The 17,782-nt window shown below is 39.4% G+C and overlaps 1 protein-coding gene across 2 annotated transcripts in view; it reads right to left on the bottom strand.

The window, feature by feature from the left end:
- The window catches only part of Ercc8 (ERCC excision repair 8, CSA ubiquitin ligase complex subunit), a 34,802-nt gene that overhangs the window by 6,492 nt on the left and 10,528 nt on the right, over window positions 1-17,782 (bottom strand). For both annotated transcript variants that reach the window (XM_048442985.3, XM_085676728.2), the window contains 7 exons: window positions 15,022-15,145; window positions 12,361-12,442; window positions 10,639-10,707; window positions 8,308-8,374; window positions 5,991-6,091; window positions 4,839-4,963; window positions 1,641-1,838 (listed from right to left, as the gene is read on the bottom strand). In XM_048442985.3, coding sequence (XP_048298942.1) covers window positions 1,641-1,838; window positions 4,839-4,963; window positions 5,991-6,091; window positions 8,308-8,374; window positions 10,639-10,707; window positions 12,361-12,442; window positions 15,022-15,145 — 766 coding nt within the window. The remainder of the gene's footprint in view (window positions 1-1,640; window positions 1,839-4,838; window positions 4,964-5,990; window positions 6,092-8,307; window positions 8,375-10,638; window positions 10,708-12,360; window positions 12,443-15,021; window positions 15,146-17,782) is intronic.

The raw sequence follows: 17,782 nt of genomic DNA, 5'->3' as shown, positions 1-17,782 counted from the left end.
TCTGGCAATTTCTGTCTCAGAATATTTTGTTTTTAGTTTGAAATTTGCTCTGTAGCCCAGCCCAACTTTGAACTCTCGAAAATAATCCGGAATGCTGGAAGTGCAGGTGTCTATGTCACCGTACTCAGCTGATTTGGTACTGTATGTTTTGCCTATATGAAATATGTGTACCGTGTGTGTCAGGTACAATATACCCGAGGAGGCCAACAGGGCATCAGGTTCCCTGAAACCAGAGTTACAGATGGTTATGAGCTGTCATGTGAGTGCTGGGAACTGAGCACAGTCCTCTGTAAGAGGAGCAAATGTTTTTAACTTCTGAGTCATCTCTCCAGACCCTTCTTGTACAGTTCCAACAGATTCTTAGGCCTTTCTGCTAATAAGCTCCCACCTAGAAAAAGGTCATTTATAGTCAGAATATCTTAAGATTTTGCTTGTGTTTCAGAAAGACTGTTTTCTTTGATCAAACAGAAATGAAAAATGTTTTTGAAAGAAAAAAGGAAAGACATTTAACAAAATCCACAGTACTCTGACAATCTTCACTGCAAACTTGACTGGCTTTGAAAACGCACTGAAACACTTCCAGCTGTTCCTATGGGGGTGTTTCCAGAAGGGTTTGTTTGCTGAGGGTAGCACTGCCATGAATGTGGGTGCTATCAGCCAGGAGGCTGGGGTCCTAGACTGAAGAAGAGCCAAGCCAAGTGTCAGCATTCACCTTGCTCGGCCTTCTGCCAGTTGAGGCAGAGACCTCTTACATTATGTCCCTGCAGCCTGACTTCCTCGCCACCACAAACTGTGTCCTTTCTAATCGTTAGCTCAAGTAAACCATTCTCCTGGAAGCTGCTTCCGGTTATGTATTTTGGTCACATGAACAGAAGTGACTAAGGTGAGTATTTAACAAATTTTGGGTTGTTGAGGTGATTCAGCAAGCAAAGGCACCTGCTGCTACGCCTGACGTCCCAAGTTTGATCTCAGGACCCACAGGATGGAGGGAGAAGGTCGATTCCTGTAAGGATCCTCTGATCTCCACATGCATGCCCTCACATGTGCCATTCCACACACAAATAAACAAGTGTGAGAAATGATGTGAGTTGCATTAATTCAAAGGTATACTTTACTAGTCATTTCAGTATCTAGTCCTGCAAACACACACTTACATCAGCCTCTGGCAGAAAATAAGAAATAAAATAATTAATAATTAGTTTTAGATTTCGATATAGTCATACATAGCTAAACCAAGGTATACTATAGTTTGGAACACACACACACACACACACACACACACACACACACACACACACATATTACCTAAAGGATTATTCACGAGAAAATACTTGATTGCATTTCAAATGGTTAAATGGAGCTCATATTCAAAGAGAAAGACAACATATCCCAACCAATTGCACAGTATTATACTGACTCATATACACTTCCTATGCCATATGAAAATTAGGCTCTATTAATCTCTATTAAAGAAATACTATCTCAGTGGTGGATTGTTGGCATCATACTTCAGAATGATTAAAAGCATATAACACTTGAAAACAGACCGCAGCTTCCTGTTTTATACACTACTAGTCTATAAAGACCAATGGCAAGCCAGCCATCTAGTGGTTGTTAATTCCCTTAAGTATCACTCTTACCTGGAAATGAGGCTGGAACACACAGCAGTCGACACTCTTATAATGTCCCTTAAGCACAGTCAGCCGCTCTCCTGAGTGAACGGCATAGACAGCAATGGTGCTGCCATATGGAACAAAAACAAACTCTGAGCTGCAGCCCCAGGAGACAGTGAACTTCAGTCCTTTCCTGCTATCGTTACAAACCTTCCCATAGTTCACCTGCAGAATTCAAACCATAATGTCATTCATTTTTTAAGTTGCGTTAAAAAAGTAACAAAAACTGAAAAACACCACTTCCTTCCCATACTACAATTTAAAGAAACTAATATCTTAATAAAAAACAAGGGCCAATGATACAAATGTACATTTTATATTTGAAGAAATAGAAATTGTGAATAAACCCACAAGGGACAGATGATATAACTAAGTCAAACTTGAATTATTTCTGACTGTCAAACTTTCAAAAACCTCCCCCTCTTTTTGGTATCTGAAGACAAAACTCAAGGGACTCATGGATGCTGGGTGAGACCTCTCACCTTACTACATCCCCAAGCTTCTGGTTGAGCTGGTTAAGAACCCTTGGTAAAAAGTAAGGAGAACATGTAATTGGCATCATAATGTGGCCATTCCTTCACATGGGACGAATGGTTTAGTAATATGTCTCTTGTGGGTGGGAATGAACTTTTCCTAAGAATGCACTGTAATAAACCAACAACGCACGCCTGATCATTACAACCATCTTAAGTGTGCAGATGAATGATATTAATGTTGCTGCACACTCTCCACTTTTATCAAAACTAGCTAAACAATAAAGATATTCTTACTTCTTGATCTAGCAATTGCTCCTGGGAATTTATCTTAAGGAAACAATTAAGCGGCAGAGAATAATATGTCCAGAGGGCTCAATATAGCACAAGGGCAAAACACATGAAACCGCAGCTGAGCTTGTACCTCTAGCCACCCTGTGGCAGCTGTGGTGAAGTGCATCAAACACTGAGCTGGAGTTCTGAAATCTATGTTAGAGGGGTCACTCAGATTTCATCTCTAAGTTCCATTCCTCTAATCTGCTAGACGGAAACAAAACCATTTACCATAGTGTCATTGTAAAAACACAAATGACATCATGCACATGAGTGCACCTGGGAAATGAAGGTAGCCAGCCAGTGACGTTCAGACTTATTAATTCAGACTAATTAGGAGGAGAAATCTCTATTTCCACCTGGTGAGTCGGTATGTACCATTTGACTATGGGAGGGGTGGTTATGGAAGTTAGAATGGGCCATAAACGGGGAGGGGCAAGAACATAGGGGTGAGGGGAGAGCAGAACGCAGAAGATATGAAAGATTATTGGTGGTTAACATGAGAATAGGGAAAGAAACAGGAGGAGAGAGTAGGGTTAATGAAATAATATCCTTATGGAGATATCCTAAAGGACTGGATATTTAGATATCCTAAAGGAGTTTGAACACAGGTACCATGCACAGGTGGACAATGCTTCTCACAGAAGACACAGTTAAGTGAAAATCTCAGTGCCAGACATGGGATACTTTACTACAAGTTACTGGTCAGTGAGACCCCAGAGGCCCTTCAAGTAACACAGGATATAGCCATTGCTCTTGGTTGCCCATCAGCATGGTATGACCCTATTGCTGAAGATGCCATTCACTGTGGATGTAGTACATAGAGGAACCAAGTTATAACTGACCCCCAAACCACCCATACTAGTGAGCTTTCAGTGTTGGAAGGTGCTGTGAAGGCTTATGGGGAAGAAGGGTTATTAATGATATTACCCAGTGATGAACCCTGAATGCAACACCAACATGCCATGGGGTGAAATAGTGGCACGAAAGGTCTTTAGGTAATCAATCATTTTCTGAGTAGGTTTGAGACCACTGTTACTGCAAACTCAGTCAAAAGCTAAGGCTGTGGAAATCACAACTCCTAGAGGAACCTCCTACTAATGCTAAGTGGACATGGTATCTATCACACAGCCTTCTAAGTATTTATGTTTATGCCCATAGACCAGTGCTCCTTCAGGAGGAGCTTCTTTTTGCAGTGGGCAGAAGCTAGCGCAAAAACCCACAAGTGACCAAAGTGCTGAGAATAAGTGACTGTTGCGTCTGAGTCACACAAGTGGGACACCTGTGTCAACTCCTGTAAGACTCAGGAAACATCATGAAAGAGGGCAGAAAGAAGGGAATACATGGAAAGGCTAAGAAATTTCTTTTCTTTTTTTTTTTCTTTTTTTGGTTTTTCCGGACAGGGTTTCTCTGTGTATATTTGGCTGTCCTGAAACTCACTTTGTAGACCAGGTTGGCCTCAAACTCAGAGATTTCGCCTGCCTCTGTCTCCCAAGTGCTGGGATTAAAAGTGTGGGCCACCACGCCTGGCAAAGGTAAGTAATTTATCAATGTATCTTGGCTAGTACACATCAGACTCAAATGCTGCATCTAAACTATGCTAACAAAACCACTGAAACATTTTGTTATATGACGTTTTTCTTCCATGGTGTAAAGTGATGGTCATAGTACACGTCAAGACAAATAAGCCCAGGGTGTTCTGGGAGCTTTTAAGATAGAGTAAGAGATTCAAAGACAGGCTGAGATGAACCTTGAAAGCTGAGAAGTAGCAGCAGGAGTGTACTCTAAAGTGAAGACTGCAGTCTGTGCAGTGGAATAGAACCCCCTTGCCATTCTATTCCACATGACTATACGGGAGGGTGGGGGAAGCAGTCAGCGGCAGAGTGCTGCCTGGCGGGAACAAGCCTCTGAGTCTGTGCCCATCGCCGCACACACATAGAGACAATCGTATCAGTGTTAGCACTACAGATACTAGCATTAACAGCAGTAGTCAAAGTGAACCTCAGTACTTGAAAGATTTATTAGCTAGAAAGGATGGGAAAGGAAAGGATATGACTAATTTTAAATGTAAAATTTGGCTGTTGGTAACTTTATCTGCAATGGTTCTCAATCTTTTAATTAAAAGCATCAAGTTCACTCCCACTACAGTAGTTCCACAGTAAGAGAGGGAATGAGCCGGGGGTCAGGGGGGTGGCGAGCCTGAGAATTAGCTGTTCATACCTAAAGCGTCTTTTCAAAATGTACTGACAGCTGTGACTCAAGACAAGAAATGAAGACACCTCTATAGAAAATATAATATAATGTATATAAATGCACATCACAGATTCATTTACTGAATAGGTCCTTTAAAGTCTCTCACCAGTGTGTTCTCCCCACTGGAGCTATTCCAGAGCCTCATTCGGTTGTCTGTGCCAACAGTGAGCAGGTGAAGTCCATCACTTGTAAAACATAAGCCATTAACTTTCCCATTGTGAGCAGTGTTTGCTGCAATGAAAATGCATTCAACTTATCTTTTTCTGTGTTAAGTATATTTTAAGCACATTAAAGAATAACTAATGAATGACCTAAAATATAAGTTGATTATGCATAAAATTAACCAATCTTTAGGTTATGTAAGCAAAATAAGCTACATTAAAAGAACCTTGAGTATAGAGGAAAAGAATAGGCAAAATATTTGCCAAGTATAATTTTTTTGCAGTAAGCAAATTGTACAAATTCAGTTAAAAATCAAAACATTAAACGCTTTTCAACCCTTTCATATATTTCCCTCTAAATTAGAAATCATTTGACAAAGTATTAAAAATCCAAAACGGCAGGGCATGCCTATAATCCTAGTACTTGGGAGGCAGAGGAAGGAAGAAGCGCCATTTGTTTTAGGCCAGCCTGGGTTCAGTCTCCAGCACGATCGAGAGAGAAAATAAATAAAGGAAAATATTAATGTTTTCTATCAATTGTAAGTTTAACAGAGAAAGAAAAACTGTTCTAGTCTTATAAAAACTCATATCACTTTTAAGTTGGGAAAAAAAAACCAACTGAGAAGCAGCTATCCCATGTGACCTAATAGACTAGACTATTTATTGCCTAGAATGGGTGGACACTGCTTTGCAGAATAAATCCTGTATAAAACACAACTGAGCCGAGTGTCACAGGGATCGCACCTGACTGAACACGTGCACAACCTATAGTTTCTATGGTAACACAGAAGCACAGAACACCACTCTTGCATCACTCTACTGCAGCTTTCTGTGTAAAACTGAGTTGACACAGTTGCCTCAGAGCAAACATATTTGCAAACCAAGGTACATGAGAAGCTTATATGTTTGAAAGTTAGGAGGCAAAAGCAGTCTACATAATTATTTGGATCTTGGGAGAAAGAAAACCACAATTATGTTTGATTTTGAATGCCATTTACAAAAATTAATTTTTAATTTGTCAATATATACTTATTTGATTTCAATTTAGAAAGCTACCATAAAACCATTACTGTATTATTGAATGTGGTCTTTGTTACCTGATTCAACAGCTTGTGACTTCTTCCCATTATGCTGATCAAGAGTAAGCAAACATCCTGATGCTCTTCTCACATCCCATAATTTCACTCTACTGTCAGCACTGAGGAAAAAAATAGCTCTTGTATTGACATGTATGGCTAGGGTAATGACTCTACTCTTTACTTTGCTAGACTGAACATGGAGGTTTCACTCTATGTCACAAATATATTCCTATAATTGTACTGTATTCTTATTTTCAACAAATATTCAACATTCAAAACTCAACATTCTCATAAAATAGTAAAAACATAGTAAAGAAAGGTAATTTTTCTTTACAGATCACAAGGATAGAATTCTGCTAATTCTGCTAATTATGACATATTTTCTGTATTTCTCAAATGTTATCTATACAACCAAGCAGTTAAAGAATCTCATCGCTTAAGCATTTATTTTCTTGCTTTTTATAGTAAAAATTTCAAAATAAGATATATAATAAGGACAATCTATTTTCAGTTGTTTTCTGTGCTCCAATAAGTCATTGCTAGAAAACTGTATTTACTATCTTCCAGAAACTGGGCACTTCAACAGAGTGTGAAACAAAGGCAAAGGCAAATTATGTATCAATTTCTCCTCTAAGAAATACCCAGCAATAAATAAGCTTCCAATTAGATTCATTCACCTATCATGTCTGCATAAAGACCTTAACAATGTTCTTTAAAAACTTGATTTTACTTATTTACATGCATGAGTGTGTTTGTGTATGTGTGCACACATGTGTCCATGAACACAAGCCAAAGGTTAAAGGACAACTTGCATGTGCTGGTTTTCCTCCCACCACACAGGCTCTGGGGAACGGAGTCAGGCTGGCAGCCTTGGCAGCAAGTGTCTTCACTACTACGCCATCTTGCCAGGCCTACATGTCTTTTGATAGCTACAGTCTAGACATCGTTGTACCTCAGAAATCACATACTTTTACCTCCTCAGGTCACGTTACTGATCCCTCCTACAATTTGTGTGTGTGTGTGTGTGTGTGGTTTTCTTTGTTTTAGCAGGGCTTCCACAACTTTCATATGTTGAGGCACTTCCCTTTAAACATCAAAAATCACTGCCTGTGTCATGTGATGTTTAGATTTCCGTACTGTAGTATGGCTATAGTGCATTTCTTGAACTAAGCACAGCTGTCCAGCGGTCTTATGTACTTGTAGTCAGTCCCTCCCCAACAGCCTATCATTCAGTATCTTTATTATCTTAGCCCTTCAACAGACAACCCCCACCCTCACACCGGCAACCAGTCCTGCTCTCTTCCTGTACTAGTTACTAAAGGTCCATGCTTCACTATTTCTCCCTCAGTCACCAGTCCCCACCCTCAACACTGCTGGACCTCTCCTGTACTAGTCACTCTAGGTCTACTGCTAGCTACTAAGGCACTCCAGAATGTTCTGTAGGCACTGGTCTTTCTGACATCATGATCAACCTGTGCCTTTAGTACACTATTTGGACTGGGTAGTGCTATGGGAGCACATTCTGCTCCTTCAGCCAATAGCCTTTAAGATACAAGTCCACTTGGGCGTGGTCTCTTATACAGTAAATGCAGCTGTAGAGCATGTGCTCGCTCTCTTGCTTCCTTGCTGTTCCCTGTTCACGCAGAGGACTGTTATCTAGGACAGCGATCTGTAAAATCTCTATGATCCTTTTATTATTCATAATTCTGAACTAGTGTGAGATTATTTTGTGACTTCCACCATCAGGATAGTAGCCATAAAATACTAACAAACGCAATCAATGGATACATGCATACTTTGTATCAGGACAAAGTTATGGCTAAGAAAACTAAAAAAATGTCATCTTACACGAGCAGTGTTTTACTTCCATGTACAAAATAACAAGTTTTACTAGCTAGATGATTTATGCAGAGGTTCTCCTGCTTTCTTTCTGTTCTAAAAGATGAAGCCTTCAAGATGGATGACCATGCAAAGGTGGGCACAGGGTAGATGGCCAACAGGTAAACCCTGCAGCACCCGTATGAGGACGTGAGTGCGGGTTCCTGAAAAGCTAAGTGCAGCTGTGTGCTGCAGAAGATCAATACAGTGGAAGGCAATTGAGGGAGACACCTAGTGTCAACCCCTGGCTTACACATACATGCATGTGCACTTGCACATGTACCACACACACAAAAGGAAATCTTTGCTGGTGTAAACTGAAACTTGTTACTCAATATTTCATTTTCAGGTACAAACAATTATATACAATAAAATACGTATCTTATAAAAACTGCAATCTTTCAAAATGCTTCTAATTATTAATATTAATAGTAAAACCAAATATATTGCAATTTACCTGGCTGTTGCCAAGATATAGTCATAGCGTGGTGACCAGGAAACTGCCAGTATTTCTTGTCTGTGACCTGCAAATCCAAGAGTATGAAAATTATACACTTATAAAATATTTAAAAAACAAATAAAATATAAGGAGCTAATAATTTTGCCTGACTCAGAAAACAGCAAGCATAAATAGCAGTAAAGATATATGATCACTTCTTAAACTTGCAGCATCTATGTTTAAATACTAATGTGAGATTGCTGAGAAGTATTTTTAATTTCATTTTCTTTTTTTTAATTTTTTATTTAAAAGTTTGTTTTTTTTTTTCATTTTACATACCAACCACAATTCCCCCATCCCTTCTCTCCTCCTGTTTCCCCCACCTTCTTCCCATCCAATTCCCCCATTCACTCCTCAGAAAGGGTAAGGCCTCCCATGGGGAGTCAACAAAGTTTGGCATATCAAGTTGAGACAGGACTAAGCTCCTCCTTCCCCCCTGTATCAAGACTAAGCAATGTATCCCTTTATAGGAGATGGGCTCCAAAAAGCCAGTTCATGTACTAGAGATAAATCCTGGTCCCATTGACAGTGGGCCCACAGGCTGCCCAAGCTACAGAACTGTCACCACATTCAGAGGGTCTAGTTCAGTCCTATGCAGGTTCCCTAACTATCAGTTCAGAGTCAGTGAGCTTGGGTCTGCTGTCTCTGTGGGTTTCCCCATCATGATCTTGACCCCTTTGCTCATATAATCCCTCCTCCCTCTCTTGGACCGGACTCTGGGAACTTGGCCCAGTGCTTAACTGTGAATCTCTGCATCTGCTACCATCAGGTACTGGATGAAGGTTCTGTGATGACTATTAGGGTGATCACCAATCTAATTACAGGGGAAGGTCAGTTCAGGCATCCTCTCCACTATTGCTAGGGGTCATCCTTGTGGATTCCTGGGAGTTTCCCTAGCACCAGATTTCTCCCTAACCCCACAATGGCTCCCTCTATTAAGATAGGGCTTTCATTGCTCTCCCTTTCTGTCCTTCCCTCAACTCAACCATCCCATTCCCTCATCTTCTCCTCCCCACTTCCCTTCACACCCACTTCCCAATTTACTCAGGAGATTTTATCTATTTCCCTGTTAGCAGGGCATCCATGCATGTCTCTCTTAGCGTCCTCCTGCTACCTAGCTTCTCAGGGGTCATGGGTTGTAGCCTGGTTATCCTTTTCTTTGAGTCTACTACTGGTGGGAAGTTTTTAACCCAAGACCTTTTAATATAAAAGAACTGGTTTCTGTTTTGAAAAAAAAAATACAATTACTAATTTACATAAATCAGTCTACATAACGGAGTCATCTATCTTTATAATAGAAATGCATGTAATAAAACATAACCATTTTACAGAAATAAAATATTCATAATTTCTTATAAAGTTATAAAAGAAAAACTTGATTGAAAAAAGCATCTTAACAGCTTTGTTTCTAGAAAACACAGACGATAAATTCAAAGAACAGTTTTACCTAACGGAACTGTTTTAATCAGACATTTTCATCTGCCTAGCTTTTTAATCAACAGCAATTATTAGTAATAATGCCATCACTACCCACTAGACTCGAGAAGTGCCTCGTAGTTAGGAGCCTTACTGCCTTTGCAGCTCCAAACAGTAACTTTAGTTTCAGGGGAACTGACATCCTCTTCTGCAAGGGCATGAGGCACACATGTGGTGCACATACACACATGCAGGAAAAACACTCATACACATAAAATAATAAAACAAACCTTAAAAAAATAGCTACCCATTCCATCAAGTTTTTCTGGTATTTATTATATTTCTCAGAAACGGATAAAATATGTATATTTCTGAATTATATTCCAGCATTTGTTGTTTAGAATTAGATGATCTAATATGGCTAAAAATTAATAAAATCATTTATATTAATATAGTTTCCTCAAAGTATTGCTTCAAGACTTTTTCTAAATATTTGTAGTGAGGAGAAAAGATTTTTAAATATTAGGAACAAAGCTTCCTCATTAGTCACATTATCAGACAGCAGACATAAGACACATCTGATGACGTGTCCCAATGCTCGTCTGTTTAAATGTAGAAAGAGCTGACGGCTTTGAGCTGGATTTCCTATTTTCCTTATCCTCTAAGTTCCCCTTATAGTCACTGTTCATACAGATGTGTCAATAAGTCTGCTGGACAAGAATAATGCACAGCAGGACTTCTCTTTCTTTGCTGACAACAACTAGCTCAAAATGCATCAGTCATGTCATCTGCAAAGAACACATTGTAAGTCATGTTTCCTTTTACTGAATAGTTTACTCAAAGTAGTAGTTGTTGCAATTAAAAAAAAAATACCTTGTAGAATGTGAGAACAGGATCCAGACTTTAAGTCACAAAGTTGTACCTTGGGTCCTCTAGTACCAACTGTCAAAGTAAAAAATGAAAAGATTTTATATAGTATTTATTATAAATTATAAGATCCTAGCAAACTACAATTAAGAATCACAACACTTTCACTGTATCTACACAGGAATATAAAATGTATGTCACAATACATTTACAAACCTCTAAATCATCTTGAATGTTTATGACTATAGAAATGTTCCTGTATTTGCACTGTATTCGTGCAGAACTGAGTGTCCACAGTCTATTCTCATCACCACGGCTACAGGTCTGCACAGGCTGTGTGTCCACAGTCTATTCTCATCACCATGGCTACAGATCCGCACAGGCTGTGTGTCCACAGTCTATTCTCATCACCATGGCTACAGATCCGCACAGGCTGTGTGTCCACAGTCTATTCTCATCACCATGGCTACAGATCCGCACAGTCTGTGATCACAGTCTATTCTCATCACCACGGCTACAGATCCGCACACTCTGTGGTCCACAGTCTATTCTCATCACCACGGCTACAGATCCACACAGTCTGTGGTCACAGTCTATTCTCATCACCATGGCTACAGATCCGCACAGTCTGTGTGTGTGTCCACAGTCTACTCTCATCACCACGGCTACAGATCCGCACAGGCTGTGTGTGTGTCCACAGTCTATTCTCATCACCACGGCTACAGATCCGCACAGTCTGTGGTCACAGTCTATTCTCATCACCATGGCTACAGGTCCGCACAGGCTGTGGTCACAGTCTATTCTCATCACCACGGCTACAGATCCACACAGGCTGCTGGGCTACTTCACAGACAACCGAGAGGTAACCACAGTAAAATATCACAGGAAATCTCTAGCAGCACTTTAAGTGTGTTTATAGCTCTTTGCCACTTTATCACAGGAAATCATTCAATTTCAAGAGCTCAGTTTTCTCAAGCTAAAGCTATCACTATCCCTCCAGTTGCTAGACACAGTTTCACAGCAAGTCTGACTCAGATGAACCGATCTAGCAAATCCGCTAAGTGTCTCTCTCCTATAGATGAAGCAGCTGATTGATGTCCAGCTGTGAGAGACTTATGCAGTACTCAGGAATAACTGAGTCCTGGGGACCAGATACCTGATAGTAGGTTAATATTTTTTCCTTCCTTAAATGTTAATATTTGTTGTTGTTGCAGGAATTATATGAACGTCTATCTGCTTTCAATCAATGTTAAAGAGAAATGTTTTCCTTTCATTGTGCTGAACTGGAAAATTTATAAATAAAAACATTACATTTACTTTGTGTGCGTGTGTGTGCCGAGGATGGAGCATAACCTGCTGTAGTCAGCTCTGTCCTACCATGTGGGTTCCAGGGATCGAATGTATTAGGCGTGGCAGCGACAGCCCTACCCACTGAGCTACCTCACCAGTTCAAATTGTCCTATTTTGTTTACATAAAAAAACCTTAAAGTTTAGTGACTTAAAAGAACTCCTCCGGGAACACATACAAACTGAAAGAAACAAAGGAAAAAGAAAAGAAAGGGAGAGAGAGAATCGATACTCTCACAGTCTGAATCCTGGCATTGCTGAACTTACACTAGTTTATAATGTTTAAAATAATCTTTCCTTGGCTTAAAGTTTTTCTGTCAAACATAACCCTAAAAGGGGAGAGTTTCCCATATGTAAAGGGCAAAAGGATGGTGTACGCACCTGCTACCAGACAGTGCTTGGTGGCTGCTGGAGACATGTGATGGCTATAAACTGTTTCCTCAAAGTTAAACACATCTGCAGTCTGTTAAACAAGAGATGGTAAAAATGCGCAAAACCAATTAACAAATTCTCTTTCCCACATTTTAAACATATTTTTAATTGACTGTCAGCAATTTATCAACTAAAACACAACAAATTCCAGAAATTAAGAAAAGACAAGCCTCTAGGGATTCACCACCCCTCTCCGGCAGGCTAACACCTCCATCAAAGTTCTAGCTAGCTAGGAATCTGCCTCTCAGCACCACATGGCCTCAGTTTCCAGGATGCTAATCACAATCCTTTGGAAGGATAAATTGCAATTATTGGTAACCACAGCATCTATCCTTCTGGCTTTCTTCATCAACTACTCTAGAACTTTTGAACAAGTCCCAGAGTCCGTAGCATTCTTTCCTGCCCACATTTTCCTAGTTACATTTACCGCTTTAGTAATGTCTGCCAGCCTACAATGCACCATCTCAATAAACTAGTTGTCTGCAATATCCTGCGCATTTCCAACTTTCTCCACTGTCCACAAACATCCTTGTCAATCACAACAGGTGATTAGATCTTACAGTTCAGTTGAAATCAAAGTCACCGAAGCAGAAATCACACAATCTCCCACGCAGCCAGCCACCTTTGCTGACGCTTTCCCGTCTTCATTTCCATCGTGGAGAAACAGTCTGTCCCCCACTTCACAAGCTAATCTGACCCCTCAACACTTCGGCAATCTCAATCTACCGGTTAGCTGTGATTATCTCTACTGGGTTATTCCCAGAAGCACTGAAATAAAATCCCCTTCATCCTAATATCCCAGGACAAAATAAACAAAGCTTATACCCTGCCATCTCTCAATTTTCTTTCCTCCTCTTCATATTAATTTTGGCAATCTTTAATTACTCACCATTTCTTTTGTTAAAATAATTTATTTTGTTTTATGTGCATTGGTGTTTTGCCTGCATTAATATCTGTGTGAGGGTGTCCCCCCTGGAACTGAAATTACAGACAGTAATGAGCTCCATGTGAGTGCTCAGAATTGAACCCAGGTCCTATGGGAGAGCAGCCAGGGCTCTTAACCACTGAGTCATCTCTCCAGGTCACACTTACCATTTCTTAACTCACTGCAATCTTAGTTTGTTTCACTTTTCTTGTTCACACTACTTTTCCACTATCGCTGATCGCCTCGGTACCCTATCTGGTGTGTCAGCTTCCTTAAGACAGCCGATCACCACACTGTCCTTGAAACAGTCTTTTCCACTGGCCCCCAGTGTCGAGATGCACAGCTGTGTCCCTTACTCTGTGGCTACTCCTTTTCATTATTTTTGCAGGGTTTGTTGTCACTTCTTCTGTCCTGTAAATCCTGATCACCCTCAGGGTTTGTTCTATCAAGCTTTTTCCCTTCAACTGAATGTTACTGACTCATAATCTCTAGTTTACTTTCACATCAGATACAAAGAGATCAGTTCCCGGATTATCTCCAGAATTTTCTACAAACCCCTCAAACATAATAAATTACCCAATTCCCATTACAGAACCTGGGACCCATTCTTGTGTGTGTTTTTGTTGTTGCTGCTCTGAGACTAGATCTTGTTCTATCGCCCATGACTCACAAGATAGTTCATGCTGGTTTTGAACTCATGCCTTTCCTGCCTTAGCCTCCCAAATGCTAGACTTATAGGCCTATACCACATGACCAGTTGCTGCCTTGTCTCTTAAAAACTCTCCAACGCCTTCCTTCTCAGTCTCCTGCTATACATGAAAACATAAGTGTGAAGCATTTGTAAAGTCCAATTTACATTTACAAACGTTTCTTTTCTCTGAGAACCAGCCTATCAGGATATAGATTTCTTAGCAGGTTTTCAAAACCTTTAAACAGAACTTTGCTGGGTTTTGTCAATGGAGAATTGGTTCAGCTACAAGGTACTCCACTGTGGTCAAAACGGAAAGTTCATGACATGCATTTAAACTCTTTTAGTCTCCCCCCAAACCCGAGACAGGGTCTGGCTAACACAGAACTTACTATTTAGCCTGGGAAATGCCAACTCTAAAATGACGTCACATTTCTATAAAGAGGTTTTACAGGCAGGTAGATATAAAGCTGAGGATAAGTAGTACTATAAATTAAATTTCATTAATTATATAATTTTCATCTCTATTATCTATTTTTACTAAGCTATATTATGAAAACTTTCTTTTCCTGCAAGTTTCTAGATAAATAAGGGAAAAGTCTAATTCTATTCCTTAGTTTGAAGTTTTCAAATAATAAAAATATTTGCTAAGGTTTTGACTGCTGGTTACATGTTGGGGCCTTGTGCTAGGTATTTTATGTATGTTGGCTCATTTAACCCTCAAAACCATTCTAGAAGGTGCCATCTTGGCCCTCATTTACAGACAAAGGAACGAAGCAGGGTGCTTTGGCATTTGCCCACTGTCATAGTGTTAACCAGGAGAAGTTAGTTAACCAGGGTGTAAGCCCAAACACCTAGTTCTCCTTAACTATACCACTTTCCTATGTGACACACAGAACGTCTTAACAAGAAACCATATCAAGCCACACCATTATGGTTGAGGATTTAATTTTCCATTATCTTACATAGCATTTTGGAAAGGTTTTAATGTACTTACCTGCAATGTATTTGTATCCCACACTTTAAGAGTTTTATCAAATGAGCTGGAAGTGAACATGCCTGTGTCATGAGGGTACCACTGAACAGTCTCCACGCTGTATTTGTGAACATCGGGATGGCTTCTACAAAACAGCAATTGAAATTTAGACTGCTGACTTGGGTGGGTTTCAAATGTATTTTCATGAAAAAGAAGCAGGCATGGGTAGGGAGATATGGATCACTACACTCACATCATACATCCCTGTTCTAGCTGTTAAGAAGGGGAGAGAGAAGAATGTCTAGGCATCTTCAGATTGAGTTTCCACAGCGAGATGTTGGAGGCCTGCCTTCTCCTAAGGCTCATCATGTATCACGCATTCCCGAACTGTATACAGTTGGGGGATGGGGGTGTTGGACAACTATAGCAAACTTCTTTCACCTTGCAGGTGGCAGGGGTTTTCCTAACTGGAAAAATACATCTTTTTGCTTTTCTTTTCTCAACTATCATTATTAGAACTGTGGAATGCTTCACACACTGCCATGGGACTCCACACACTACTGTTTACCAAGAAACTTACTCTGACACAAAAGAATGCAATTGGTGGGTGTCAATGGGACCTACTAGTTTCATGTAACCCATCATAAAATTACAAGTATCATCTTGTAGACATGTTGACATGGTTCTCTGAACCAGTCATCAGTACAGTACGTATGTCATCTTACTCAATCTTAAACAAACTGGCATTGTGATACTTTTGAGACAATGAAGGCAATCTGAATACCAGATGTTTGATTCCACGGATTACTGTATATGTGAAATAGTGGTACTAGAGTTCTATTTACAAAAAAGATCTTCATTTCAGTGACACAAACAAGCAGTTACTGATGCAATAATGTTATCTGGGATTTACTTAAAAATAATCCTGAAACTGTTTGAATATGTAGTAGATATGAAACAAACTGCTTATGATTGACAGTTGTAAAGGTTGAGTGATGAGTATATAGGTTATTATACTCTTGTTATGTTTGTACATGGGAGAAATTTCCAATAATAAAACAAACAAGTGTATAGAACATTATGTAACCCTGTGCAAACAGGACCATTGTGGGCTCTAATTTCTTTCTTTTTTTTTTTTTTTGCGTACTATTCTACACAGATCTACGGTGGACGGTGGGAGGTCGTGTGTGGGTTGTTCTGCAGGCCGCTGGGCGGCACTGACTGACGGTCATGGAAGTACATGCAGTGCTGGGCAGGGAATCAAACTCGGGTCCTCGGGCGGAGCGGTCGGGCGCTCTGCCCCCTGAGATGTCTCTCCGGCTACGTGGGCTCTAATTTCTAAGAGTGAATATCTAAGTCTCTGGCCATCTGCAGTACTAAATAGAGGCGAAGTCCTAAAGGCCTGCTCTGGCCTCGAGACAGATGTAGATAACATATAGTCTGTAGTGACTACCCATGTTTCTGTATGTGTGCATGTGTGTATAAGTATTCATTAACTTTCCTGCTTTCCCCATCATTTTATATGGGTTAACTATATACTCAAGGCCACAATTTGCATAATTCTGATATTGTAGATACATCATTAGGTTATGCCAGAACTGTGTTTTTAAAGGCTATAGGGGAGGCACACTGGACAGTCAAATGTGTGGGCAGCAGTACTCAGGTGCCTTTCTTTTCTGCTAAGGATTCAAACTCCTCCTAGTTACAAGGAACCTCTGCCTTGTTGCGAGCAAGTACCTACTTTCTGCTAAAGAAATGGAGGGACTCTAGGAATTGTCTTTTCCTCTTCCTTGGACCAAAGCTGCGTATTTAGCTTTATTGATCTGTTTGAAACTCTCACTGTCCAGGTCTGAATGGAAATCCCAAGGAGAATTAGCTATTAGTCAGGGCTGTAGAGTTGGTCTGCACTGGTCACATGTACCAAAGTTAATGGAATTATTTCTGTAGTGTGACCTTGGCTGTGTTCCCTGAATTAACTTTTCCTTCTTCTTCCTTCCTTCTTTCCTTCCATCTGGTAAATTTGATTCTCTCATTTTCTCCACAATTTCATGATATACAATCATCATTTCAGTAAGTTTCTATTTAAAATAAACAGAATCAACTTTGATATCCTCTAAGAATCTTGATTTCAATAAAGACTTTCTGGTGAGTTGTTTTAAATAAAACCAGTTCTTATTGTAGAAATACAAACAAAAGCTCATTTATATTTTAAATTTAAATCTTAAAACAGGATACGATATTGTATCATTCTCTTATATATGACATTATTTCCATGTACATTTAGTAAGAATATTGGTAGTAGAATCTTTTTAATGCCCAAGAACAAACAAATTAAGCATATCAAGAATAAATATTACATAGTAGTCTAAGCCACAATACTATTGTATTGTATTGTAATAATTGTTATTTAGTATAGTATTTCTAATAATTATTTAGTACAGTATTTACTAAATAGTAATACTACAAAAAATTTTCTGAAATTATATTTTAAAATGATACTGTAAATAGCCATTTTAGAGTTTGAACTCAGGAGTAAAAGTCATAATAAAATAAAATACAGACACACTAAACATTTATTTATATTACACACCAAAAACCTCATAGTTCTTCATAGAGTAAAACTATCTAGCATATATATATACATATATATTGGATGTATAAAATATATCTATTTCACTATTTAATAAACTTAATGTGTTAAATTTTAATCTCAGGTAACATTAGATTTTAAAATTATTAAATTAAAGCTGGGTATGGTGGTATACAACTTTAATCCCAGTAC

This window comes from Myodes glareolus, chromosome 15 (genome assembly GCF_982192425.1).
Source record: "Myodes glareolus chromosome 15, mMyoGla1.1, whole genome shotgun sequence".
In the NCBI taxonomy this organism is placed as follows: domain Eukaryota; kingdom Metazoa; phylum Chordata; class Mammalia; order Rodentia; family Cricetidae; genus Myodes; species Myodes glareolus.
This window is presented reverse-complemented; position numbering and strand designations above follow the sequence as displayed.